General features: G+C 42.4%; 3 protein-coding genes across 3 annotated transcripts in view; 2 read left to right on the forward strand and 1 right to left on the reverse strand.

Moving 5' to 3' along the window:
- kif1c (kinesin family member 1C) overlaps positions 1-13,156 on the forward strand; it is a 30,915-nt gene extending 17,759 nt beyond the window's left edge. The window contains exons 11-24 of the mRNA XM_060912555.1: positions 44-122; positions 275-423; positions 663-808; positions 929-1,008; positions 1,108-1,183; positions 1,952-2,031; positions 2,521-2,615; positions 2,754-2,837; positions 2,950-3,130; positions 3,551-3,623; positions 4,677-4,775; positions 6,013-6,183; positions 10,092-10,478; positions 10,897-13,156. Of these exons, the coding sequence (XP_060768538.1) occupies positions 44-122; positions 275-423; positions 663-808; positions 929-1,008; positions 1,108-1,183; positions 1,952-2,031; positions 2,521-2,615; positions 2,754-2,837; positions 2,950-3,130; positions 3,551-3,623; positions 4,677-4,775; positions 6,013-6,183; positions 10,092-10,478; positions 10,897-11,772 (2,576 nt within the window). The 3' untranslated portion in view covers positions 11,773-13,156. The remainder of the gene's footprint in view (positions 1-43; positions 123-274; positions 424-662; positions 809-928; positions 1,009-1,107; positions 1,184-1,951; positions 2,032-2,520; positions 2,616-2,753; positions 2,838-2,949; positions 3,131-3,550; positions 3,624-4,676; positions 4,776-6,012; positions 6,184-10,091; positions 10,479-10,896) is intronic.
- A 1,989-nt stretch (positions 13,157-15,145) lies between these two features.
- On the reverse strand, positions 15,146-20,421 carry psmb6 (proteasome 20S subunit beta 6). The gene is made up of 6 exons (XM_060912941.1): positions 20,286-20,421; positions 17,783-17,850; positions 17,529-17,660; positions 17,241-17,370; positions 15,652-15,796; positions 15,146-15,453 (listed from the first exon to the last, which is right to left on the reverse strand). The coding sequence occupies exons 1-6, from the start codon at positions 20,382-20,384 to the stop codon at positions 15,326-15,328; spliced, it is 702 nt and encodes a 233-aa protein (XP_060768924.1). The 5' UTR covers positions 20,385-20,421; the 3' UTR covers positions 15,146-15,325.
- A 3,237-nt stretch (positions 20,422-23,658) lies between these two features.
- LOC132875989 (voltage-gated potassium channel subunit beta-3) overlaps positions 23,659-26,288 on the forward strand; it is a 64,224-nt gene continuing 61,594 nt past the window's right edge. Inside the window, exon 1 of the mRNA XM_060913177.1 lies at positions 23,659-23,684. Within this exon, the coding sequence (XP_060769160.1) occupies positions 23,674-23,684 (11 nt within the window). The 5' untranslated portion in view covers positions 23,659-23,673. The remainder of the gene's footprint in view (positions 23,685-26,288) is intronic.

Raw genomic sequence — 26,288 nt, forward strand, 5'->3', positions numbered from 1 at the left:
GCATGTAGGTTTGTATCTGATTTGAATGTTTTGTTTATTGAAGGGGGGAACTCTCGTACAGCCATGATCGCTGCTCTGAGTCCTGCAGACATCAACTATGAGGAAACCCTCAGTACACTCAGGTACGCGTGCGCGCACACTACTTTTTAATTCCCACTCCTGAAGGAATTCTGAATTCTATCTAAGAAAAAAAAAAAAACATAAAGAACTCATAAAACATGTGGTGTGTGTATTCTAAAAGCATTGTTACATTTGTTGGATGTGTGTGTGTCAGGTATGCAGACCGGGCGAAGCAGATCCGCTGTAATGCTGTCATTAACGAAGACCCGAATGCTCGTCTGGTCCGAGAACTTAAAGAGGAAGTGTCACGACTCAAAGAGCTGCTGCTGGCTCAGGGTCTCAGTGACCTCATACCTGTTTCAGGTAACACACACAGTACTTTCTGATGTATATGCATCCATACACGCACAAAAAAACACTTACCTAGCTCCTTGGATGTGTACTTGGAGTATATTTAAGCAAATACACACACCTGTCACATACACACAGGGACATAAATACATCTATACACTCACACACAACACACACTTTTATTACAGTTCTTATTTAGATTTTAATTCCCAACCTGAATAATAATAATAATAATAATAATAATGTGTCAGGATCGTCCATAGTGGGAGGTCCAGGTGTATCCCAGCAGCCCCCTGTCCCTGGTGCCCAGATTACCCATGATGCACCAATGGAGGAACTCAGTCCCACCAGCCCAGTAAAACCTATTAGCAAAGAGGAGGCTGTGGAGAGACTGAAGGTAATATATACACACACAGTTTTCTGTCTCTTTCGATATCATTCTTTCATTCACTTTCTCTCTCTCTCTCTCTCTCTCTCTCTCTCTCTCTCTCTCTCCCTCGCTCCCTCCCTCTCTCAGGAGACAGAAAAGATCATCGCAGAGCTGAATGAGACATGGGAGGACAAACTGCGCAAGACTGAAGCCATACGTTTAGAGAGGTGTGTCTTATAGATCATCCTATACACTGTATTACAAGAAAATATATAAACAGTTGTATGGAACTTCAGCTGATTTGCTGTGTGTGTGTGAATGATCAGGGAGGCCCTGCTGGCAGAGATGGGAGTGTCCATAAGAGAAGATGGAGGGACCGTCGGTGTATTTTCTCCCAAAAAAGTCAGTCCCTGATCTCGTTGCTCTTAAAGCTCAAACTACATTTGAACACATCATTTTTTTTTTTTTTTAATTTACTATAGGAGTTGCATTTGAAATAACCTCAAGTGCCAATACTTTTGCCTTCGTCAGGAAATCTGGATTCTGTCATTAGGTTAGATTCACTTTATTCATCCCACATCGGGGAAATTCACATGTTACAGTAGCAAGAAAATGTCAAACAGATAACAAATAAAACTGAAATAAAAATTAGACAAACGAAGGATTAAATACAGAGGGCTATTTGCATTATCTACCGTGAAAAAGTGTAGAAAAATTGCCTTATTGAGAGGCTTGGAAAAATTTGCACATTACAGGTTGTGTGTGTGTGTGTGTGTGTGTGTGTGTGTGTGTGTGTGTGTGTATATAATATAAAAAAAGTATGCGTAAAAATAGTTTAAGGCCTATATTATTGCACATAATAACTGCATCGATGAGAGATGGCAGAGGTAGTAGTGGTGAAGTAGTGCAAATATAACGACAAACAGGTTATTGGTGCTACGTTACAAGTTCTGGGTGCTGTGCAGCTTTTTGCCAAGTGGACACATCCCCACCCTGTATATGCTACACACTCTTTTCTTAATAATCCAGTGTTTAATTCAGATTTTCTAGTGAGGTGTTGGCTTTTTTTTTTTGTAACTTTGATGGGACATTGTACATGCAGCTTTACATCTATATATTTATTACATCATGTTTCCATAAATATTTTGTATGTGCATACGTGTGTTTCAGACTCCGCATTTAGTCAACTTGAATGAAGATCCTTTGATGTCAGAATGCCTGCTGTATTATATTAAAGATGGAATAACCAGGTATGAAATCACCTGTTGTAAAGGACATTGTGGTTTTTTGCAGACTTCAGAGTGCAGAATCCTGTCTACAAAGAGAGCTTGAGTGACATCAAGCACTTCTTACCTTTATGTAAACAAAGAGCTTGTTAGCGAGCTAATATGAGATTTATGACATTTAAAATCAGAAATATTTCCAACACTGTGTGTGGGGTTTTTTTTTTTTTTTGGAAGGTCACCAGTATGCAATGAGGTCCCTCTTTAATTGTAGCTAGAACTGGAAAGAATGGTGCTATGGTTGGTGTGTATGTTGCTTGAGTAGCACAAAAAGTGCTCAGGATGGTGATTTTTCTGGAAGAAAGAAAAAATGCCAAGTGTGAAATCAGCCTTTTCAGGTAGTCCAGAAAATAGAAGTGTGTTGGTATACCTTTTGAGATTCTTTCTCTCTGTGTGTGTGTGTGTGTGTGTGTGTGTGTGTGTGTGTGTGTGTGTGTGTGTGTGTGTGTGTTGCAGGGTTGGACAGGAAGATGTAGATATTCGACTGAGTGGTCAGTTTATAAAGGAGCTGCACTGTGTGTTCTGCAGTGAAGTGGAAGACAATGGGGAAGGTGAAACTGAAAACTGATCTATAATGTATCATGATATGACAGTATTGACACATTGCTCACTCCTTGGGTTTTTAATTTATTTATGTTTTAGAAATGTTTTGCCATCTTTTTTTTCCCCTCCTGTTGTTCTCTCTGTAGTTGTTGTGACTTTGGAGCCGTTACCTGGAGCGGAAACGTACGTCAACGGCAAACAGATTACAGAAGGAGTTGTACTCAAACAAGGTTCAGAATATTTCCGTTTCTTCTTTGTCTCAAGAACATTTATCCGTACATTTTCAAAGCATTTACTCTGTGTGTGTGTGTGTGTGTGTGTGTGTGTGTGTGTGTGTGTTAGGTAACCGAATCGTGATGGGGAAGAACCACGTGTTTCGTTTTAACCATCCTGAGCAGGCACGATTGGAAAGAGAGCGCAGCGCCACTCAGGACCAGCAGGGGGAGCAGGTGGACTGGAGCTACGCACAGAAAGAACTGCTGGAGAAACAAGGCATCGATATAAAACAGGAGATGGAAAGAAGGTGAGAGAGGGCAAGAGAGTGTGGGGTGAGAGAGAGACTGGGAATGATGAGAAGAAATTATATGAATATCATTTTATATATAAGTGCAATATCTTTCCTGCTCCCCCCCACACACACTTACCCTAACCCCACTTCTCCCTCTCTTCCCCATATCTTAGTTTATATTTGTATATGTAAATAATTAATTTATCTAGAAGTTTTCTCCATTTCTTTTCTCTGTTTATCTGTAATGATGCTGCTGGAATCTTAATTTCCCTGAGGGAACCCTCCCAAGGGGATCAATAAAGTTTTATCTAATCTAATGAAACAGAACTGAGATGGTGAAAGAGTGAAGGAATTAACATGAAAGTGGAGGAAAAAAGAACAGCGTATAAAATGAGTATTAAAAAAAAGCACTCAGACACTGTACATGTTCCTCAGGCTGCAGGACTTGGAGAATCAGTACCGTAAAGAGAAGGAGGAGGCTGACCAACTGCTGGAACAGCAAAGACTGGTGAGATGGAGAGAGAAAACACACACACACTTTTCTGTTCATGGCCCCAAGAGTGTGTGAGTCAGACTTGAAGTACAGACAGTGAATGTCTTTGACCTTGATGTTCTCTCTCACATCTCTCTCACATCTCTGTCACATTTGCTCTTTTTTTTTTCTTGTTGTCTTCCATTGAGCTCGGACTTATTCTGTCTCGACTTTAGTTCCTGTCCTTGCTCTTTTCCTCCCCCCCCCCACCCCCACCCCTTTTCCACAGCCTGTTCAAGGCAGGAATCGTACGCCTTTATTCCGCCTCACGTTCTGGATAAAACATCCGAATACAGAACAGGGGGTCTGTGTTGTTCTGCTCTGAGCCAGGATGATTAATAGTAACAGAGGTGGAATCAATGTCTCTGTAAAAGGGACATGCGGCACGGTGGGACAGGGGTGTGACATTTTTGACATTGACATTCTTCTTTCTGACAGCAGTACAAATTCAAACATCGCTGTCTTCAGCATCTCTGGTCCACATGCCTTTCTGCTTCAAATTGCTTCCTACTTCTGTTCACTTTCTCCTCAACATGTTTCTGTTCACACAAACGTGACGCTCGTGTTTGAAGAGTGGTATAAATGTGCACGGCTAACAAAAGCACCTCAACATTCAGTTCACCCGCCGTTATTGTTTTGCTGTGCTCGGGCTATTTGAATTTGTTTCCGATATATAGTACGTCATGCTAGATGCTGACGCGCCATTGTGTTGCACATCACAACTCTGGTTCTGGATCACCAGCACGTAATACAAAAATCACATACTGGTGCTGCTTTATGCTGGGTTTGTTTGGTTCAGTGTAAACAACCAAAGCCAGAATTTTAAGGGGTCTTCATGGCAAAATAGAGGGATCTCTTTTTAAAAGGTGCTTATTTTTGTTCCTGTGGTCTTTCTTATCCCTTCTTCCATCTCTCTCTCTCTCTCTCTCTCTCTCTCTCTCTCTCAATTCCATGAGCTTTAAATATACACAGTTACAGTATATTCAACGCATCATAGGAATGACTCACTCTCTTGCTTTGTGTGTGTAGTATGCAGACTCGGACAGTGGTGATGACTCAGATAAACGGTCTTGTGAGGAGAGCTGGAGGCTCATCTCGTCGCTCCGAGAGAAATTACCTGCCAACAAGGTGTGTGTGTCTCTCTCTCTCTCTCTCTCTCACCCACCCACACTCTGGTCCATTCTGAGGTGATGACCCCTGTGCCAAGGTGCTTCAATGGGGGACACGCCCACAGCAGCCATTTCTCGTGGTGTTTTTAAAGGGAGTAAGTAAGCACTGGACATTTCCCTCATGATCATCTTGATGCTGTACAAGAACATCACACTGATGTAACTTAAGAGAGTGAAGGGAAGGCAATAATAGTAAAGTGGAGGATTTTCATGTCTATCTTAATATCTGTCTGCACGACTCCAAAATGAATCCCTAACTCTTTCCAAGTTCACTTCCTGGGTCCACTCTGACTCACCTACAATGACCATCAGATCATTGGAGAATCTGATGCCACTGTTCTTTGATTCATATCATGTTTTTATCCTTACCATATTCACTATACCACATCGCTTTTGAATATAACGTCACTGTTTTTCTTTTTTTGGGCGTCACGGTGGCATAGTGGTTAGCACGGTTGCCTCACAGCAAGAAGGTTCGGAGTTCAAACCCAGCGGCCAGCGAGGGCCTTTCTGTGTGGAGTTTGCATGTTCTCCCCATGTCTGCATGGGTTTCCTCCGGGTGCTCCGGTTTCCCCCACAGTCCAAAGACGTGCGGTTAGGTTAATATGGGACGGCCTTGAGCGCAGCACCGAACTCCCAACTGCTCCCCGGGCGCTGTTAGCATGGCTGCTCTGGGTATGTGTGTGTGTGTGTGTGTGTGTGTGTGTGCTTATTGCTCATGTGTGTGTTCACTGCTTCAGATGGGTTAAATGCAGGGAGGAATTTCACAAGCGTGTGATGAATAAAGTTGTTCTTTTTTTTTGTATCTACTTTAATGCCTCTGGAGAATTTAGCCTTGTACTCAGAAGGTGACCTACATGAAGTGCAGGCAGTTTGAGCGAATGGCTTTTAAATCCCTCATAAGTGCAGCTTTCACTTGTCACATATCCTGCTGGACCTTCAGCTAATAGTGGGAGAACAAGGCAGTCTGGGTCAGGTGAAGAAATATCATAAAAGGCACTGAAACAAATGCAGTTAAAATATTTATTATTATTATTCTGTAGTGGAAGCAAGTCTGCTGACCAGACCAAAACGTATAAATAAACTGTGATGATTCCTCCCCGCCCCCTCCCCTTTTATTAGCTTTGATTCTCTTTTTCCACTACATTTCTTGTTTTCTCCTCAGTCGTAATGTACAGGTGTTTGTGTGTGCTCAGGTGCAGTCCATAGTGAAGAAGTGCGGTTTGCCAAGCAGCGGGAAACGCCGTGAGCCTCTACGTGTGTATCAGATTCCTCAGCGACGGCGTCTTCCTGCCAGTCTCGAAACCAAACAGCACCCGAGCGTGGAGGAGCTGCGCACTCAGGCTGTTAAAGAGATCTGCTACGAGGTGAGCAGAGCTTTTTTTTTTTTTTTTTTTAATACATGTATTTATTTGATCTTAACTCTGTCAAACACCTAAAAGATTAAAGTGTATATCCTGGACCAATTTCGTGGGTTTTTTTTATATGAAAGTATGTCCCTTTACACACTCATCCAGAAGGGTAATTTTGCACAAGACCATCTGTCTACAGCAGAAAAAAATAAAATAACAAAACGCGTCTGGAAAACTCCCAAGGGAGTCTGGAGCCAGATTCGTGATGTCACGTGCGGAAGCGCCAGCAGGCTGCGAGACCCTGCATGGGTTCGATGCGCAGTCTGTGTAGACCAAGTTTAGCAGCTAGCGATCTTGCATTGAAATATGGAATTGTCGCCTGAGCTTCTAAACCCATGGGTTCATGTATCAATGCTCATCTATCTACTGTTACATAAATCATGTTTTTTCTAATTACTATTATGTATTTATATATTTCTTCATTTAGAAGAGTACTGGCTACTGTCGGAGAAAGATTTCATAAGCTACACACATGGAATCGGCTAAGCAGGGGTGTATATACATTTAATGTGTTTGACAGGTCCCAAGATCTCAAGCCCTGACACACCGTATATCCCTCGATACATGTGAAGTAAAATGTAAAGAAAATGTGACCCTGGGTGCTGTGTGAGACGGCTGCCTCTCCGGTAGCTCTGTAGTTTTTACCCCCCCCCCCCCCTCCCCCCTTTTTACTTTTCTGCTCTTCTTAGAAGATGGTGGTTTTTTTGGGGGGGGGGTTTCTTTCTTCATATCCCATGGATGTTTTTAACTTTAACACGCAACCAGGAGCCAGTTTTCTCACTTATTTGAGAGAGGAGCTGCTGGCCCTGAAAACAATGGGACAAATCGGGATGGGATACGACACCCCATCCCAGCCAAGCTGAGGAGGAGACCCAGGAGCTGCAAAGCCGGAGCTAAGCTAAAGGCTAGGCTAGCGGACAACCAGTGGCGCTTCAAACCGTCCATTCTATCCGTTATCATGGGGAATGTGAACTCGCTGCCGAATAAGGTCGACGAGCTATCCACACTGAACAACCAGCGGATTTACGGGGAGAGCAGCTTATTTATTTTTACAGAGACATGGCGAACACACCTTGTACTGGATGCTAACGTGGACCTGCGGGGATTCACTGCTGTGAGAGCCGACAGAGACACACTAAAGCATGTGGGAAAGGCAAAGGTGGGGGACTCATCATTTACGTGAACAACCACTGGTGTAACCCGGGATATTTCTCCATAAAGACAGTCTTATGTTGCCTGGACTTGGAGCTGCTAGCATCACCATCTGTGTTTTACATCCCTCCAAGGGCAGACGCAGCCGCTGCATGTGAGGGGATTCCCTCTGTCACAGCAAGGCTGCAGACACAGCACCCTGTGGCATTTATCATAATTTCTGGGGACTTTAACCACGCTACTTTGGACTCTACTTTGGCTGCTTTTCACCAGGCTGTGGACTGTATCTTGTTAATTTCCCTGAGGGAACCCTCCCAAAGGGATCAATAAAGTTCTGTCTAATCTAAGTAAGTGTATTATAGATGAAAGTCTTCCGGATTTACCCGGAAATCCGGATATTTGACAAAACTCTTGAAAATCTCTGGCTTCCCGAATGGAGAAATGCATTTTTCGGATTTTTCGCATTCCTAGACGCGGCGTAACACTTCGCATCGTGCTTGCATGGGCGCAGTCTTTAAATAGCCCAAACATAGTGCATTGATTAAAGACAGGTGTTCTTTGTTAACGGCGTGCGTGCTGGAGCTTGTTAGGCGCACCTTCAGGTGCACGTGCTAAGGCGTGCAGGACTGACACCGTTCTGCGCAAGCGCAACACAATCGCAATAGAAAGAACGGTCAAGCTGCCAGTGTAGCTGCAGTCTTTTTAGTTGCGAATTACAAGTATTTCCTCTTGTGTTAATAATTCGCCATGTCAAAACAAGCAAAACTTTCCTCCTTCTTTTGATGTGAAGAGAGGTAAGCAATTTATTATATATTTTTTTCCATCAAAGTTGCATTTTGTGGTTTCGAAGCTAAGTTTTAGTGCCGTTTCTAGAACACAACATCAAGAAAACATGGAAGAAACCGCAATAATGGAAGAGCCGGTTTCTAAGCTGCCTAAAACTAGCAATGGGAATTATTTTTTTGTTACATAATGCACTCAGGCTGCCAGTCAGTGTGTGACTGACACACACACACACACACACACACACACACACACACACACACACACACACACCTTGAAAAATCCTAGCTATGCCCCTGATTTATGAGAAATTTGGTATTCATTGGTGTTTAAATTTACAGACAATACGAACTAATGTAAACAATTGGCTTCAACTTGCATAAATCTGAATTGGAAATGTTTAGTTCACTTTAGCTTCTGCAAATGCACAACTCTACTAAAAGATTGATAAACGAGGCTCAACGTCCCCAACATTGAAACCTGAAAGCTTTAGAAACTCTAACAGACCTTTACTTTTTAACAGAACTGTTTTGGGATTTTGCGGAGTTTACCTTCAACTGTCTGATTTTTTTTTCAAAGTAATGAACTGTGTAGCGGGAAAATCACTGTGTTTTCTAAATGCACTCCTGAAAATTACTCATTAACGAGGGAATTAAATTTGATATTTTTGACATGTTAATCATTAATGTACATGAAAGAAAAAGGCTTAAAAGTTATAACTTGTTTTAGTGAAAATAAGTACTAAAATGCACTAGAATGTGGGTTTTGCATGTTGTTATTAAATTTTTTCGGTGGACATTCCCCCCAATCTTAGTTTGACTTTCAAAAGTTCAGGATTTTTTTTTTCTTTGCTCCACTTTCATCTCCTAGTGTATTGTCACCCAGTGCTTTTGTGTCAATAAATAACATTATCCGTGTACCACACAAACACAGGAACACCTAATTTAGAGTATAGTCTCTCTTATTTCTTACCCTGGCAACAGTCAGTTTGTGAATCGCCGATTTTCTTGGTCTTTTTCTCGGCTCTGCTTTGGTCCTCGGCTTCCGGGTGCCTCGCACAAAGCACTCCCATTTCTCTCTCATTGTCCATCTTTTGGGAAACGATGAGTACTAATCCCATCATGATTGGTGTTGCTACACCCTCCTACGATACATCTGTTAACTATTTTAATAATTACGTGATAACGTTGAAGAAATTTGCAGAAAACCACCAGGTCGTTTTCTCATAAACAAACCAGCGCTGACGTAGGATTCAGAAGGAGGCGTCCCGCACGCAACGCCACGAAAATCACTGTTTGCCGGGAAATCCAAATGCCAAGTTTTTTCAGAGGCGGACCAATTCGCCTCAAATGGCTTGATTTCAACTGAATTTTTCTGGTATTTTCTGGCAAGGTAAAAAAAAATTGCACAAGATGTGACAGATATTTGACCAAAGTTTAATATAAAATAGGAGAATTACACTGATCTTGCTCCTAAATTTACCCGTGATATGCACTTTAAACACTGTAATAGTAATCTATAATACAATGCATTTTAAACACAGACGTACTTTTCCTACTTCAGCTTTTAACCAGGTTTTTTTTTAACTGGCGCATTACATTTATTTTACGCACTTTATTATATATTATATTATCTATGCTCTGTTACAGCTATTACTTCATTATTACCTATTTAAATGTATTTTAGTTTACACTGTAAACCACTTTGAGCTTCAGTAGATGCACAGAAAGTGCTGTATGAATAAATTTATTGTTCCCAAAATAAAAAAGGAAAGGTCATTGATGGACAAGGTAGAAGGGTGCCAACACTTTGATGTACAGTAATTGTACATCTACAAAGTGAACTGAAAAGGCAGCTTTGAATAAAGCTACTGTTGACTTGACAGTAAACACCATTTGTCAATTCCTTCTCTCCTCACTGTCCCTCAGGTGGCCCTGGGAGATTTCCGCCACACCCGTCAGGAGATCGAGGCTCTGTCCATCGTCCGCATGAAGGAGCTGTGCAGAACGTATGGACAGAGAGACCCTCAGGAGCGAGAGAGCTGGAGGAGCGTGGCGAGGGACGTGTGCAACACAGTGGGCATCGGAGAGGACGAGACCGAGACGGAGGAGAAACCGACCGGAGGGAGGGACAAGGAGAGAGGGAGAGGACCGGAGGGAGGGAAGACGGACATGGGAGACCTGAAAGCACACATCGATAAGTTGACTGACATTCTGCAGGAGGTGAAGCTGCAGAACAACATGAAGGATGAAGAGATCAAAGCACTCAGGGACAGAATGGTCAAGATGGAGAGTATATTCCCTGTAGAGCTGCAGGTACGTCATGCGTTGAGAGGTGTTTAAAAAAAACTACACAGGGCTCAGGTGTGTGGTTTTTAAAGATTTGAGTTTTACTAACGTTCATTTATCAAACCCACCTCCTACCTGAAGAAACCGAATTTCACTGTTAGAGCTCAAAAAATTGGGATTGTGACTTTATAATAATCACACTGCGTAATACTCACCATCAGTCTTTTTCCCTCCACTCTTCTAAAATTCTCACGTATTTGTTAAAGCTGACTGAATGAACCAATCGGAATGCTTTAATTAGTGAAATGTTTTTTAAACTGACCAATCAGATTGCATACCATGTGTTGTGTGAGGTTAGTGAAGAGTTGAGATTTAAAATGTTTGTATACCTTTTTAGTTCTCATAGCATAGGAACACGTTGTCATGGAGATATTGTTCCTCTTAGGGAGATGAAGATTCCGTAACGGATACAGGCGGAGCTAGATCCGAAGAGGGGACGGAGCACAGCGGGTGGCGCAGCGAGGAGGAGGGTGGATATCGTCGAGGTCGTCACAGGTGGCAGTATCCTGAGAGGTATCAAGATGTTAAGCGTCGCCGTGGCAATGGCGCTCCTTCCAATCCTCAAACGGGGCGCCCTCAGAATAATCCCTTCATTGGTGGTGGTGGCAGCAGTGGGGGATCGGGACGCATCCCGAACACTTTCTCCACACCTCAGACCGGTCGCGTCCCAAATGGACCATTTCTACCCGGGATGGGTCGCTTCCTGCCACCTTTAGAGAGGAAGTTACAGTTTCCTTTTAAGGGAAATCCTCAGCACCGAGGCTTCCACTGGGGACCTTCAGCCAGCCAGAGAGAACCAGACACACAGGAAGGAAAGGATTCCACTTCCTCTCCTTCCTCTGTGCACACTTTCCAGTCTCCACCTTCTCCAAACAAAGCCCAGTGGCAGCGGCGTAACCATGGAAACAGAGGACGTGGTAACCGGAACAGATCTCGTAACCGGGGGCGGAACCCATTCGATGGATTCATTCAGAACCCCCATGAGAATAATATAGAGCGCAAAGATGGTGCAGGGTCACACCCAAGGGCTAAGTATGCTTGGTACAACCCAAACGTGGGCTCGGTTCAGGATGGAGTTCAACAAAACCAGAACCAGCAGAGTAAGCAAGGGTTCCAGAAACACCAGAACCAGTACTACTACGTTCCCCCCCGGCTTCAATCCACACCACCTGAGAAGATCCAGACCTGGTCTGGAGAGGGTTCTGATCCCACAAATGCCCTGCCCACTCAGCGTGACTTCACCAGCCCAATGGAGACCTGACTGGCTCAGTCGTGAGACAGAAAGTGATGTGGGGGAATCAGTAATGTTGAAATGAAGAGGGGATGAAGGAAGTGTTCAGCTGGATTTGACATGTAGTTGCGTAAATTTTTGGTTTGTGATAGTTTTTGCAGTGGAGACTTTTTCAAAAACAAATGCTGGAAGCAAGTATTGATTACTCTTATTTTTATTACTAATTTTTAATATTTACTCTGGGGAAAACACACTACACATTTTTCATCGCACATGAGCTTGGAACAGTTTGCGTATCAGTGCAATGACATTAGTTTTCACACGCAAACTGCGTCTAAAGTTTTTGGGGATTTTTTTTTTTCCTAACACTTGAGAATCACTCTTCAGTGCCTTACGACACCTACAATCCTTTAAACTTTTTATACACACAGTGTTTTATGATCTGTGTATTGATCTGTGTGTGAAAATTGTGTTCTTGTGTCGTTCTCTTCCACGTTGAAGGACGAGTGTGCCTTGTGATGCGCAGTACTCGATTTTACAGAAAGTTGGGATCTTACTGATTTTGTATATTTGGGAAACGGCTGCTGCATATCATTAAAAAAATTCTACCTTGTGCCACAGAGTAAGTTTTGTGCCAAAAACTTTGAGATACAAAAATTATGCATTAAACGCTTTAATTCTTTATTACAACCATTTTCTTCTTTTGGAATACTACTTCTCCTGCCATCTTGAATGTTGGTTAACTCGAATGTTCTAAGCCACGCCCATCCCACAAGGCTCTGTCTCAAATTACTGTATTCTTACACTACATACTTCAGCTTTTTTTTTTTTTTTTTTGTCTTTGTTGCTCAGTTTCCACACTGCTTGGCTCCGCCCCTTTCCACTATAGTATGAATGTAAAACACTTTCGGTTCTATTAAATCACTACTCCCTCACTAAAAGTACAGTTTGAGACCTAGCCCAAGTAATGTAACTATACTTCCTGTTTTCAGTGGGCGTGGCTTAGACACTGGTTAATTCCAATTAGCCAAAACAATTAAGGTGCATGCTTCTTCCTAGACCCTCCCACTTCTTAATTTCTTTTGTCACAAAACTCACTCTGTATTGTGCCTGCTGAGGAAGAACAAACTTACCAAAGAGGTCCGGAGGTCAAAAGTCGTCTGTTCAGGGTGCTGCCACGCCCAAATCTCTAGCTCTTTAACATTTTTTTCCCCCCCATGCAGTTCTTTTAGCTTGAATGTTCTTTCCTTTTTTCAGGTCAGTAGTGTTTGACAATTCATAAACCCATTATTAATTTTATTTAACTTTATTTTAGAGACTGTTTTTAAACTGTGGCTTTTCCGCTACATGCGAGATGTACTTGTGAGGATGATATGCAACGTAAAAGTTTGACAATTAAAGGACTTGTATGTTACTTGGCCCATTGCTCATGTCTTCTCTTTGATGAACAACTTATTGGGAAATTTGGTTGGTATAAACTCTAGACGCATGTAACGGTGTAGTGGATTCCTCAAACGAGGGTTAACTGATTTGCTTGAAATACAGCACTAAACCACATGCAGTGGTCTCCATGGTGAGGACAATTGTGTTGACGTTCATTAAATTTGGCAGAAGCATGAACATTCTTTTGGACATGAAAATTGGTTTGAGTGACTCCACCCCACAGGAAGTTATCCATTTTGATTTTTCTACATTTCACAAATTATTCTTAGAGTTCATTAGATTTTATTGACGGGGGTGGGAATAAACATTTTAGATGTGATAAATTGCAAAGGAACAGAGGATCCCTCAAACGAGGATATAACTGTGAGAAATTGATCAGCCTCAAATCATACATGGTTACTAATGGCCCAGTCCTGTTTACACAAATGTGGCGACTGAGACTACGTTTACATTAGACCGTATCTGTCTCGTTTTCTTCGCGGATGCACTGTCCGTTTACATTAAACCACCTGGAAAAGCCGGGAAACGGGAATCCGCCAGCGTCCACGTATTCAATCCAGATCGCGTCTGGTCCGGTGCTGTGTAAACATTGAGATACGTGAATACGCTGTGCTGAGCTCTAGCTGGCGTCCTCATTGGACAACGTCACTGTGATATCCACCTTCCTGATTCGCTGGCGTTGGTCATGTGACGCGACTGCTGAAAAACGGCGCGGACTTCCGCCTTGTATCACCTTTCATTAAAGAGTATAAAAGTATGAAAATACTGCAAATACTGATGCAAATACTGCCCATTGTGTAGTTATGATTGTCTTTAGGCTTGCCATCCTTCCACTTGCGAGTGGTAAGTGATCTGCGCTGAGATCACACACACAGCGGCTCAGTCCCGAATCACTGCTTGTGCACTTCACTCGCGCGCTGTGTGAGCTGCGCAGGGCCGGAGTGCGCACCCTCCAGAGGGCACTCGCTGTTCAGGGCGGAGTGATTTGGAGCGCAGGATGCCTGCGGAGCCGAGCGTATCCGTGTATTGGTGTTGCTGTGTGCACGGCTAACGGTTTTAGTGTAAACGCGAATCGTTTTAAGAACGTTAATCTGATGATCCGCTGATTCGACGTAATGTAAACGTAGCCTGAGTCATAGCACTCAGTGAAATTTAGTCATTGTGATATGTTTATTTCTGTAATATCTCACAAAATATCAGGCCATTAAAGCAAATAATGTGCATGAAATCGCTTGCCTTGCGCAGTCAAGCAGACAGAGGAAGTCTGTGTGCGCATGCGCAGGTTTACCTTCTTTTGGGTTTTATGGCAGCTGGCATCCACAGTGTTGCATTACTGCCATCTACAGGTTTCCCTTTGAGCGTGCACTGACAGTTCCATCATTCTGTCGCTAAACGAACAGCTGATCACACCGAGGTGCTCGCTGAGCGCCAATATTTATTAGTTTGGTCCTGCATTTCCTTTCATTCGCAACGTAACATCTTTTCTTCTCGCTTTCCGTTACTGTAGTCGGTCTTTCACGTTTCATTCGCACACTCGCGTCCTCCATTTTCCTCTCCTGTTTCAAATTTGTATCCCACAATGCCTTGCGCAAACGGAGAGCCCACCACGTGATGCATGATGTATTTTGTACCGTGTCACAGTGAAGCAGGAAAAAATAGCACAGAATTTAAGGCCTCATGGCTTTAAATAAATTAGCTGTTCCTTTTTTAAATAAAAATTGGAAGTCTGATTTGGATTCAGTAATTGGGTGTTGGGAAAATTCTTATGACGACTTAAGTATACTGCAGGTTGAGGACAGGTTCACCCCAATACGTTATCCAGCCCCTCCTCAGGCCCATTTTGCAGTCCCCCCTGTAGTAGATGAGCCCTTTGCCTGCCCCGCCCTCATGACAAGAGGACCTCTTGTTTTTTGTTGTGTAGCTTTTCTCCTCACTTAGTGAAAATCTAAAACAGCCAGTATTCTCCAGATCCTGTCTTTTATTTCAAAAAAAAAAAAGTGTTGCAGCATTCACGCCTGGGTATTAGTGTGAGGATGTTGTACAAATATTCCAGATGTACATTCCCAAGTTACAATACTGAAAAATAAAGAGGTATGACTTAGTAACAGTTATATAAACTAAGATAAACCACAACCAGACTTTAGGCAGTGGAAAACTTGGGCAGCTGATTCCCCAGAATGACGCTGCGCTCCAGCCCCGTCTCTGTAATGGCTGCCAGTCTGACCACGCCCCCAGAGGATCCATCCCTTTCCATAGCAAGAGCCAAAGCTGAAGAAACAATTAATGGAACATGAGTGTGACAGGAAAAAAAGGCATTCACTGTCTGATGTCCTTCAGAAAAAGCTGTGAGATGTAAGATTTTGAGTGCCACCAGTTTAAAAAAAAAAAAAATGGCCGACTCTAGCTGGAAGCTATGCAAGTATAAAATGAATGTGAATTTGTGATTTGGCTCAGCTGCTCCCTCACCCTCAGCAGTGAAGCGTAAACACTCCTCTTTGGTCATCCCACTCCTGTAGTTGGAGTCGACGAAGCCGTAGATGTACGAGCTGCCAGATCCACCTACAGATACGGGTTGCCTTACCAACATCCCCCCCATCGGCACAGTGTACACCTGAGACACGGCGATAAACAGGGACAGAGACAGGAATGTCAATGTGAGTTCCAGACAGATTTTCATCCACAGACTATAATTACTACAACTTTTAAAATGCATATCACGGGTAAATTCAGGAGCAAGATCAACGTAATTCTATTTTATATTAAACTTTGGTCAAATATCTGTCACATTTTGCGCAATACCAGAAAAATTCAATTGAAATCAAGCCATTTGAGGCGAATTGGTCCGCCTCTGAAAAAACTTGGCATTTGGATTTCCCAGCAAACAGTGATTTTTGTGACATCGCATGTGGGACGCCTCCTTCTGAATCCTACGTCAGCGCTAGCCTGGGAAATCCCATGCTGCTTTGCACAATCGTTCCGATCTGAAGAGACAGCATGGAAACTCTGGTCTAAAGGCTCGCCTGAGTTAGGGAGCCAATCAGAGAGTGGGGAGGGGTGGAAAGACGGTGATGCGTACTACTCAACAAACGGAAGCTTGTAGTTTATTTGGGACTGTTTACGGATCACATTTAACATGGCATTGAATGTCCAAATACGGAGAGTCCAGCTTCTCTCATATTTGTCTTGCACAAACGGCAGTAATCGTTCGGTGCCATTGTTTTCCTATTTTTGTTTTGCCTTCTTTCTCTTTCCTTGTCTTCTTCGTCGCTCTAACTACGTCACCGGGTACAACTGCCATGATTGGCCATGGGCTACGTATATGCCAAATGATAGACATTTGCAACGTCCAATAAACGGCCGTTGACAATCGTAAACCACACCTCCCCTACGAGAAATTCAATAGGCGGATTCCAGACCATATTTCACTTGTGATATGGTCTGGTGTTAACCAGACTGTGTCAGCGCTGGTTTGTTTATGAGAAAACGACCTGGTGGTTTTCTGCAAATTTCTTCAACGTTATCGTGTAATTATTAAAATAGTTAACAGATGTATCGTAGGAGGGCGTAGCAACACCAATCATGATGGAATTAGTACTCATCGTTTCCCAAAAGACCGGACAATGAGAGAGAAATGGGAGCGCTTGGTCTACACAGACTGTGCACTGAAACCATGCAAAGCTCATGCAGCCTGCTGGCGACTCCGCAGGTGACGTCACGAATCTGGCTCCAGACTCCCTTGGGGTTTTTCCAGATGCGTTTTGTTAGGTTTTTTTTTTTTTTTTTTTCTACTGTAGACAGATGGTCTTGTGCAAAATTACCCTCCTGGATGAGTGTGTAAAGGGACATACTTTCATATAAATAAAATTGGTCCAGAATATGCACTTTAAAGCCACCACATAAAATCTAAAACATCAAATCCGTTTCTATAGAAACAATGCATTAGAATGAGCACATTAATATAAACCTGCACTACTCTCAAAGCTGCCATTACAACAAATTAATCAACACCTTCTGACCAAAGTCCAGAATTCACCAGGGCTGCAGTGTTCCCTCACCTGTCCTCCTCTCCGCTTGTCCCAACCTGCTACAATGATCCCAGCCATCAGCTCTTCTCTGTACCTGTAGCACATGTGCTTGAACAGATTAGCAGCCGTCTGCACCAGCGGGGGCTCGTCCAGCTCGATACTGAAACAAACATCTCTAATGTTATTAAATGTGCATCTATAAGTAACTTTACAATACGAGAATTTTCTGCTCTTGGAGCGGAAATGGGTGGAACTACATAAAGGGTCAGTACTTGGTGATTTGAGACTACAGATGCATCATGGGAACCCTAGTCTTACCTGTGAAAGCTCAGCTGGTAGCTGACTGCATCGGCGATGGCCTGAGTGTCTGCTGCAGATCCGGAGCGGCAGCAGAAGATACGATTGTGAATCGGGGTGAGTTTATCAGTCACCCTGTTCGCAATGTAGGCTCTAACCACACACACCAAAAACACACACTAAGAACAGATATGTAATACACAAACTTGATTTGAAAGACATTACAAATACAAGCAACAATCATTTTCCTTCAGACATGTGAAACGTTTTCATACCCAGTGGTGGTACGAGAGTCAGCACCGATCACCACACCACCATCGAACTCTACGGCCATGATGGTCGTCTGAAATAACAATTTTATTCTGATTAATGCTCAGATTTCCTCTTAAAGTGCTGATGACACGTTTTTGACATCTTTGGCGATGTTTTATAACATAAAAAGTAATTCCCGATGATCCATATATTAATTCACGAAGGCGCCTATTTTACAAGTTATGAGAAAAAACGCGGCTATTTGGGCAAATTTGACGGGGCTGCAGCACCCAGGAGACGAAGGAGGAGGAGGAGCTATATGACATCAGCGAAAGAACCTTCCTCCTAACTTACCAGTTTGTTGTTGATGCGACAGGTGTTCAGTTTGTCATTATTAGTATTTTATTTATATATATATATATATATATATATATATATATATATATATATATATATATATACACACACACATACATACATACGTGTGTGTGTGTGTATATATATATAAAAGTTATTATGCCTTCGCATTGTGTTGCCGGCTTTTGCTCCAAAACCCACAAGGATGGGGTAAGTTTATTCAAGTTTCCCAGAGATCCCGAGCTGCATGCGAAGTGGGTGAAGCAAGTCAGGCGCACTCGTGACAAGTGAGAGCCCTCACCAACATCCGTCCTGTGCTCTGAACACTTCGATTTGGATTGTTTTGACACCCTTCCCAGCTTAAAAGAATCTCTTGGGTGTTCAGTTCATCACAAACGTGTGTTACTACCATCAGCAGTGCCTACACAGTGTTGCCAGATTGGGAGGTTTCCCGCCCAGTTGAGCGGTTTCAAGTGCATTTTGGTGGGTTTTGAACATATTTTGGGCTGGAAAACGTCAGCAATATCTGTTGCCAGATACTGCTGAAGTTTTCCAGCCCAAAATATGTTCAAAACCCACCAAAATGCACTTGAAACCGCCCAACTGGGCGGGAATCCTCCCAATCTGGCAACACTGCCAGTATTCCGGAGGGGGTCTACTAGTAGCTATGCCGGATCCAAAGACAGTCCTCCTGTCAGAGCATGTGTTGTGAAACGACATAAGATAAAGGTACGTAGAGCTATAGATTCTACATGATGATCATAAATGTAATCATAAAGTCGGCGTGATATCAGTCATGTATTTGCTTGTGAAAGCTTGCGGCTTTCATGTAACTGCCGCCTAGCAACGAGACGCAAAGGGTAAAGAGGGTAGGCTATCATAGATTCTATTTGGAAGAGATCAACACAATTCTAGACTCCCAGAAGAGGAAGAGCTAGCACTAGAGAGTTCACCGGCGTTTTCATGCGCCATTTCCACTGAGTAGAACCAGAGTAGAACAGCCAGTGAACCGCAGCGTGTTCTCCCGCTGACGTCACAACATGGCCGTGAGCCACGGACCCAGTTTTCTTGCGCTGTGCAATTAAAAGTTGGATATTCGCGTAACAACAGCTTCTTTTCACGTAATTATAACAGAAATCTAACATGTTTGCCATGTTGTATAGTTTATTTAAGAAATTGCATAGAGTCATGTTCGTGTCATCAGCCCTTTAAATGTCCACTCATGCTGAGTCAGATCATTTGACTCAGCTCACCAATTAGAGTCGACTCTTTCAGCACCCAAACGGTTCACTGCAAAGTTTGTCAGTTTTCACCAAACTTTTTTTTATTTATTCAGTGATGTACAACATGCAAGTCTCACCCTAATGTCTCATACGTCTTATCATAAACATGGCCACAGTAAAAAAAAAAAAAAAAAAGTTTCTTGATTCTAATTAACGAATGCAAACGAACCGTCTCGTAAGCAGTTACTGAAGAAAAATCGATTCGCACTAAAGGAAAGCTCAGATGTTCAGAAGTTTCTGTGGAAACATTTTGATTCAGTTAGACTGCAAAAGTAAAGGCATTGCTTACATCTAGTACTTAAAAACAAAAAAAATGACTCGTATGTGAGTCGACTCTCAATGTTCAGCTAAAAGAGCAAAGAAAGAGTCGACTCTTTAAATCGATATTTCAATACTTTCCAACAGTGTTTCGGTTTACGGGTATTATCCAAACCATGACTCCTGTACTAGCATGAGAATGTTTAACAGAGACTATTTAGTATTATAATTGTCTGCTAAATGTTGTAAGTGTAAATTATAACTAAACTGAATTAACGCGACACTAATCAATAAGCGTTGCTAACTAACATCACTGACAACACTAAAAAAGAGCAATATTCTATTTCTATACACCATTAACCCATGTAACTGTGTTCATGAGATTCAAAACTCAGAAATAATTATTTTTTAAAGCGACCAAATCTGAGAAATGTGATAACGCTTTATTTTATATTGTGTTAAATAACAGAGCTCGCAAGCTAAACCGTTGCCCTGTTGTTAGCTACAGCTAGTTAGCTAAAACCTGCCATCTCATACCCACAACCGGTGAATAAAACTACTGCCCGCAGCAATTATTGTATTTTTTTTTTTTTTTACTGAACATAAAACTCTACTTCTGTTATCTCACCCCTGTGCTGACTTCTTGGCTTCGCCAATTTGGCACCAAATCATTTTGATCAGAAAAAAGCAGCTCTCCGCGCCGGCTCGCTGTCATACACGCCGCCATCTTAGCTCGATACCTGAAAAATGACGGCTGTATCCCAAATAGCGTCCAAGTCCCTATATTAGCGCACTACATCCCATGAACAAACATGGTTGATATACACTATGTAGCGAACTTGATTTCCGATTTGGGTTACGGCTACAGCTAATGCTGTACGTATGAGACTCCAGCCCACATAACTGTTTATCGCCATCTACTGTTTCGGAGAGGAAACTTTTTGTTTTTTTAAAACCTAAAAGAACTGTAAATAAATGTGATTTTATTAGACTCCACTACATATGAGATTCCATATTTTATATCATTCAAAAACAAGATAATTATGTCATAATTGTGGGATAATAACCTGTTGACACAAGATACAGTTGGGGTGAATTTTCAGGATATTAGAATATTATCCAATAAGCTTGTGATTCGGTGATAATTATATAAATTCTATAATCAATAAAAAGCATAAAAAACAAATAACTAATAACTGTGGAGTACAACATTATATATATATATATATATATATATATATATATATATATATATATATATATATATAGTCCAAGACCTTTTCTTCTTTCTGTTGTGATCACGTGTTGTTTTTTATTCCACAGTCTTCGACTCTAAATTTATTCTGATGCCTCTATACAGTCACACATTTATTTTTAGGGTTCTGCTCCTGCATTTGATGGTCATAACATACAATGCAATAGAAAACTAAAATTGTGGGAAAATGGAGAAAATAAAATAGAGAAATCCAAGACCCTTCAGAACAGCTGTAGAATTGAGAAGGCTTTTTGATTGGATTTAAAGGAGCACTTTGTTGTGAAAGTGATTTTGTCAGAAATAAACTGGTCCTTGCAGGACGATGCTGCAATCGATCGTTTTAAACACAGAGCCTCTGAAATTCATGAGAGGCTCACAGAGAAAACAGAGGTGTGTGTGTGAGAGAGAGAGACAGACAGATGGAGGCCTCCAGCCAAATCCAGTAATTGGCTTTAGAGTAATGGGAAAGATTTTTTGGCACTTGAAAATGGTGTGTGTGCGCGCGCGCGCTGCTGAGCTGTGACTGTGAGTACATGAGCAATCAATTTTATCTTGGTGCTGGAAGAGAGAGAGAGAGAGAGAGAGAGAGAGAGAGAGTGGGGGGGTATTCATAGACATTCATGTTACTGGAAGGATGGTACACACATATACACACACCCTTATCTCCTAAGAAAGCTGTCTCCCCCCCGGCACTGAAATGTGGCAAAGGAAGTGGGACTGTGTGTGTGTGTGTGTGTGTGTGTATACATTTAAAGCCTGGTGCTGACTGTGCTGCATTTTCTCTCCTGGTATTAGCAGCAGCAGAGTCAGAAATCTGTCTGTACTCGTTCTGCTGAGCTAAATATAGACACAATGCCCAGTCCTGCTGAAACGCACACAGCCACTGGAATAAACACAAGACCGATACAGACATCACTGAAATACATGTGTACAGTCATTGTGAAGGACATTCCCATTATATGGAGCTCTGAATTCTATCTCTTTCCAGACTCGGATCGTTGGACTCAACTCTTTGTATATGGCTTTCATTACACATGATCAGCTTCCACTGACCTCAGATCTGCTCTACACACAGGACTCATTCATCAAGAAGACAAACACACACACAGTTCACACACATGAGGGCAGCCATGGCCTGTAGGTTAAAGAAGTAGCCTTGGGCCCAAAGGGTCGCTGGTTTGATTCCCAGGACCAGTAGAAAAAATGCGAGGGGAGTTGAGTGAATGAACAGCATTTACCCCTCCTACATCATGGTCAAGTCCCCTTGAGCCCATGTATGTATTTGTGCTCATTGCTCACTTATATGTGTGTTCACTGCTTCAGATGATTTAAATGCAGAGGTTAAATTTCACTGTGCCTGAGTGTACACATGACAAATAACGGCTGCTTCTTCTTAAAAAAGACAACTGTTCCAGAGGCATCTCTGAGGCCCAGAACAGAATAGTCCATCCTCAACTCTCTCTCTTTTATCTCCTCATTTATATAAAATTATTATAATAAAAGTTAAATTAAATAAAGAAAAGAATATTTAATCTAATGTTCATGTAACATAGTACAGTCTCGTGATTACAGACACCACACTGTGAACAAGAGGCGAGTTTACTTGTGAAAGAAAAGGATGTGGCCTCAGTACATCACATTACATGCATTTGGCAGACGCTCTTATCCAGAGCAGCGTACAGCGCACCCAGGGCAGCCTGAGGAGCAGGTGGGGGTTCGGTGCCTTGCTCAAGGGCACTTCGGCCATTTCTGCTGGTCCAGGAAATCGAACTGGCGACCTTTTGGTCCTAAAGCTACTTCTCTAACCATTAGGTCATGGTTTCCCCAGTACCTGGCTGGTCCAGTGAAGGGGGCATGGCTTCCTTCATACAAATAACTTAGTGTTATTAGAATGTTGTCATTCATGAAGGTATAAATACGAGGCAGAGGGCGTTCACTTCACTTTACTTCACTGCTTCTGTATTTATAAGGTGTTGGATGGAAGGATGCTGACAGAGGAATGAAACATTCATCTTTCTGTTTATCCTTTCATCCGGGGTCTGTGGTTAATCTGACCCAGTGCAAGCTGCTGCAGGAGCATTAGTGTGGTTTATTTTCCCAAACAGCATCAACACAAATCCCACTCTCTCCCTTATTTCTAAAGGGCTTAGAGAGAGAGAGAGAGAGAGAGAGAGAGAGAATATAAAAGGGAAGCAGTGTTATCAGTTGGGTTGTTGGCTTTTAATAAAGCCATCACTGAGTTTTTGGGATTTGGGTTTGATTGCTGGTCATCACTGGATTTTTTTATTTTTTTTATTTAATTTGATGTCTTTTGATAAACCGAAACCTTTTCATCCAGAGAACATAAATATAAAAATATGTGATCATACCGGAGTTATCTCCACCTTCTGTCAGTTTTTATTTTTGAGACTTGAAGCTATAAAACCACGCCCACAGTCTCGTTTCTGTTCACCTGTCGGCTGCCATGTTTGCGAGGCGTGGTGCCAGCAGTAGAGGGAAAGGAGGGAAGTTTTCTGTGGAGGACCTCTACGGGTTCAGTAAGAAGCCGAAGGCCTCGTCAGGACCCGGGGGATCCGTCTGTGGTGGCCTGACTGGTAAAGCAGCTCCTCGAGGTCACAGTCAGGGGCAAAAGAAGGAATCTGAAGCTTTGGCGTCACGGATCCTGGAGGCGGCGCAAAGACTGGTGGCGCGCAGGAGGCTGGACCTTTACCTGAGAGAGTGTGGACTCTCAATACAGGACTGCCAATCAGAGAGACAGGCCATGCTGTACAGGTGTGTGTAGGAAATATGGAGAACACAGTCATGGACACTTCATACAGCAGATTTCAAATGTTTTCACAGCCTTGGAACAAAACAAAGGACACAATATACGAGGTGAGGGATAAGTACAGACAGCATGATAGGTGAGGGATGAGTAGGTAAAGGATGAGTAGGTGACCATGTGCTTGGTGGGGGATGAACAAGTGAAGGATAAGTACAGAAAGTGAGGGATTAGTACACAGGGATAGGCATAGTGTGCAAGGTGAGGGGTTAGAAGAAGAAGAGTAAGTATGGGATGAGTGCAGACAGTGTGATAGGAGAGGGATGAGTACAGATAATGCCTAAAGTGAGGGATAAGTACAGAGGAGGTACTGCACGGTCAGTTCTGTGGTTTTTTTGTGACAAATGCAGCACTACGACTCCCGTAAGGCTTCACGCTCTCTGTAGGTGACGCTTTCTACCCCAGTTGCCATGGGAACTGCAGGCTCTGCTCAGGCTGAGCGACATAGGCTTGTAGTGCCCTCACATAGCCTGAGAGACGTGCGTGTGTGTGTGTGGGTGGGTGGGATCAAGGCAGGTCCTGCATGACTTAGCTTCTTTCAGGTTGAAAAGAAATGAGAATGAAAGGTTCCATCACTTCAGTACAGAAACGCAGGACACTTAGCTAAAGCACGACACAGTAGAGTCTTGCCACTAATTAGCATATTAACTAGCATATTTTAATCTAGCTACTAAGTAAGTTATGTGCATAAAGAGTAAATTTTAGCTCAAACAGAGAAAATAAGCAATTACTCAAATTATTTGCACTAGCTAACATTTTCACTATTTGCTATTTTCATAACTTTGCTCGGAACATACGTGTAAATTAAAAAATATATATTTTTCACACATTTATCAGTTGATCAGTGATTTTGTGCTAATATTCAAGCACTCGTGTGATGCCCATCCTTTCCTAAAACATTTTTATTCTCTTTTCTACCAAGATTCTTAAAAAAAAAACAACCTTTGGCTCTAATGTTATAAAGCTAATGTTGGTTCTGTTGGACCCTTAAATATTTTATGTAGAAACCTGCAACAGAGAGTTTGGTTACAGATAGAAAGTTTTTGTTTTATGTTCGAACCCATAACCTTCCAAAGAACCTTAAAGGAACCTTTTATTCTCTCAGTGTCCACCATAAGTTTTCTTGATGACTTCAAATTAATTATTTTTTTTAAATAAAATTTGAGTGTTCAGGATAGAGACAACAATCAAGGTTCTAGGAAGAAACTAAGAGGGTGATATTATGTTGAGGTTTGTGTAGGAATGCCAGGTTGAAGGTGTTTTGAGATGTTGAGATGAACAGATGATGATGATGATGGCTGGAGTGTAAGCGTTTTCCACAAACCAGCAAGGGGACTGATTGATGTTTTGGGTTTGTTTTTGTCTCTGAGATGTTATTCAGCTTGCAGTGGATTATTCTGAATGATGCAGTCAGAGGAGGATGAACAGATGAGAGCAGAGAGAAAGAGGAAGATGGCTGATTTATCAGATCCATAGAAATAGGAAGACTTAAATTGGGTGTGTGGGTGGGAAAGAGAGAGTTATAGGAGGAAGACAGAATGACAGCACAGGGGGGAAAGTGAGGATGAGAGAATGTGTGTGTTACAAACTGTCCCAATTCCGCGTGCCATCTGTAGATAATCCATGCAAAAGCTCTCCACACTAATGAGTTTGCTGCTGCCATTTTAAAAGCGACTTCTGAGTGTGTTTCTTCATCAGAAGAAGCACTTAAAAGCCTCCTTTCCCGAGAGACACATCCGTTTCCTGAGTTTCTGCTGTCAAACACAGATTCATGATGATAATTTTCATTAATAATTGAGCTGCAGTGACACTCTGTGGCCACTAGAGGGACTTCCCATCGACTTCCTGTCATTCCACTGTCGTTTTATTCTTTCTATTGTTTCCTTTTCTTTTTTTGTCAACCTCAACAGTTTTATCTGGCCATCTGCTCCTCGTCCTCTTTGCCCACTTCTAGAGAACTTGTTAATTTATTCATTTCATCCGTCCCTTGCTGTATCTCATCACGTTTTCCCCTCAGCTCCTCAAGTAGTGATGTCATCAATCTGCGCCATAATCATTACAGCCAATTACTGTAAGAACGCAACGGATCTCCTGTTCAGGTTTATTTAAACCTCACTGCATGACACAAGTGCATGAATTGACGTGTTTTGTCCTTTTAAGAGAGACACCCAGCAACACTATCCCTCAAAATATCTAAATAGGCTATGAGTTAAAATAAATATCATGCAATACAAATGAAATATATATGGACAATGTCAATAAATATAGACTGTGCATCACATTAGTGTAAGACAGGGTGACCAGACGTCCCGGTTTTACCGGGACAGTCCCGATTTGGGGTTGTGTGTCCCGAGTCCCGACAAAAGTCTGTCGGGACACGGATATGTCCCGGTTTTCGCCACTCGCGACGTTTGCGACTGAGCAGCGTGGGAATCATGAGCGGAGAAATGTCTGCATTTACTATTTTGATGAATTGACAGGAATCGCAAACTTTCCTGGTTACTGCCCCCTGGCCCTGTGGCATGGGTGTTTATTTAGCCACATTATTCCAGACA

This window comes from Neoarius graeffei, chromosome 28 (genome assembly GCF_027579695.1).
Source record: "Neoarius graeffei isolate fNeoGra1 chromosome 28, fNeoGra1.pri, whole genome shotgun sequence".
Taxonomy (NCBI): Eukaryota; Metazoa; Chordata; class Actinopteri; order Siluriformes; family Ariidae; genus Neoarius; species Neoarius graeffei.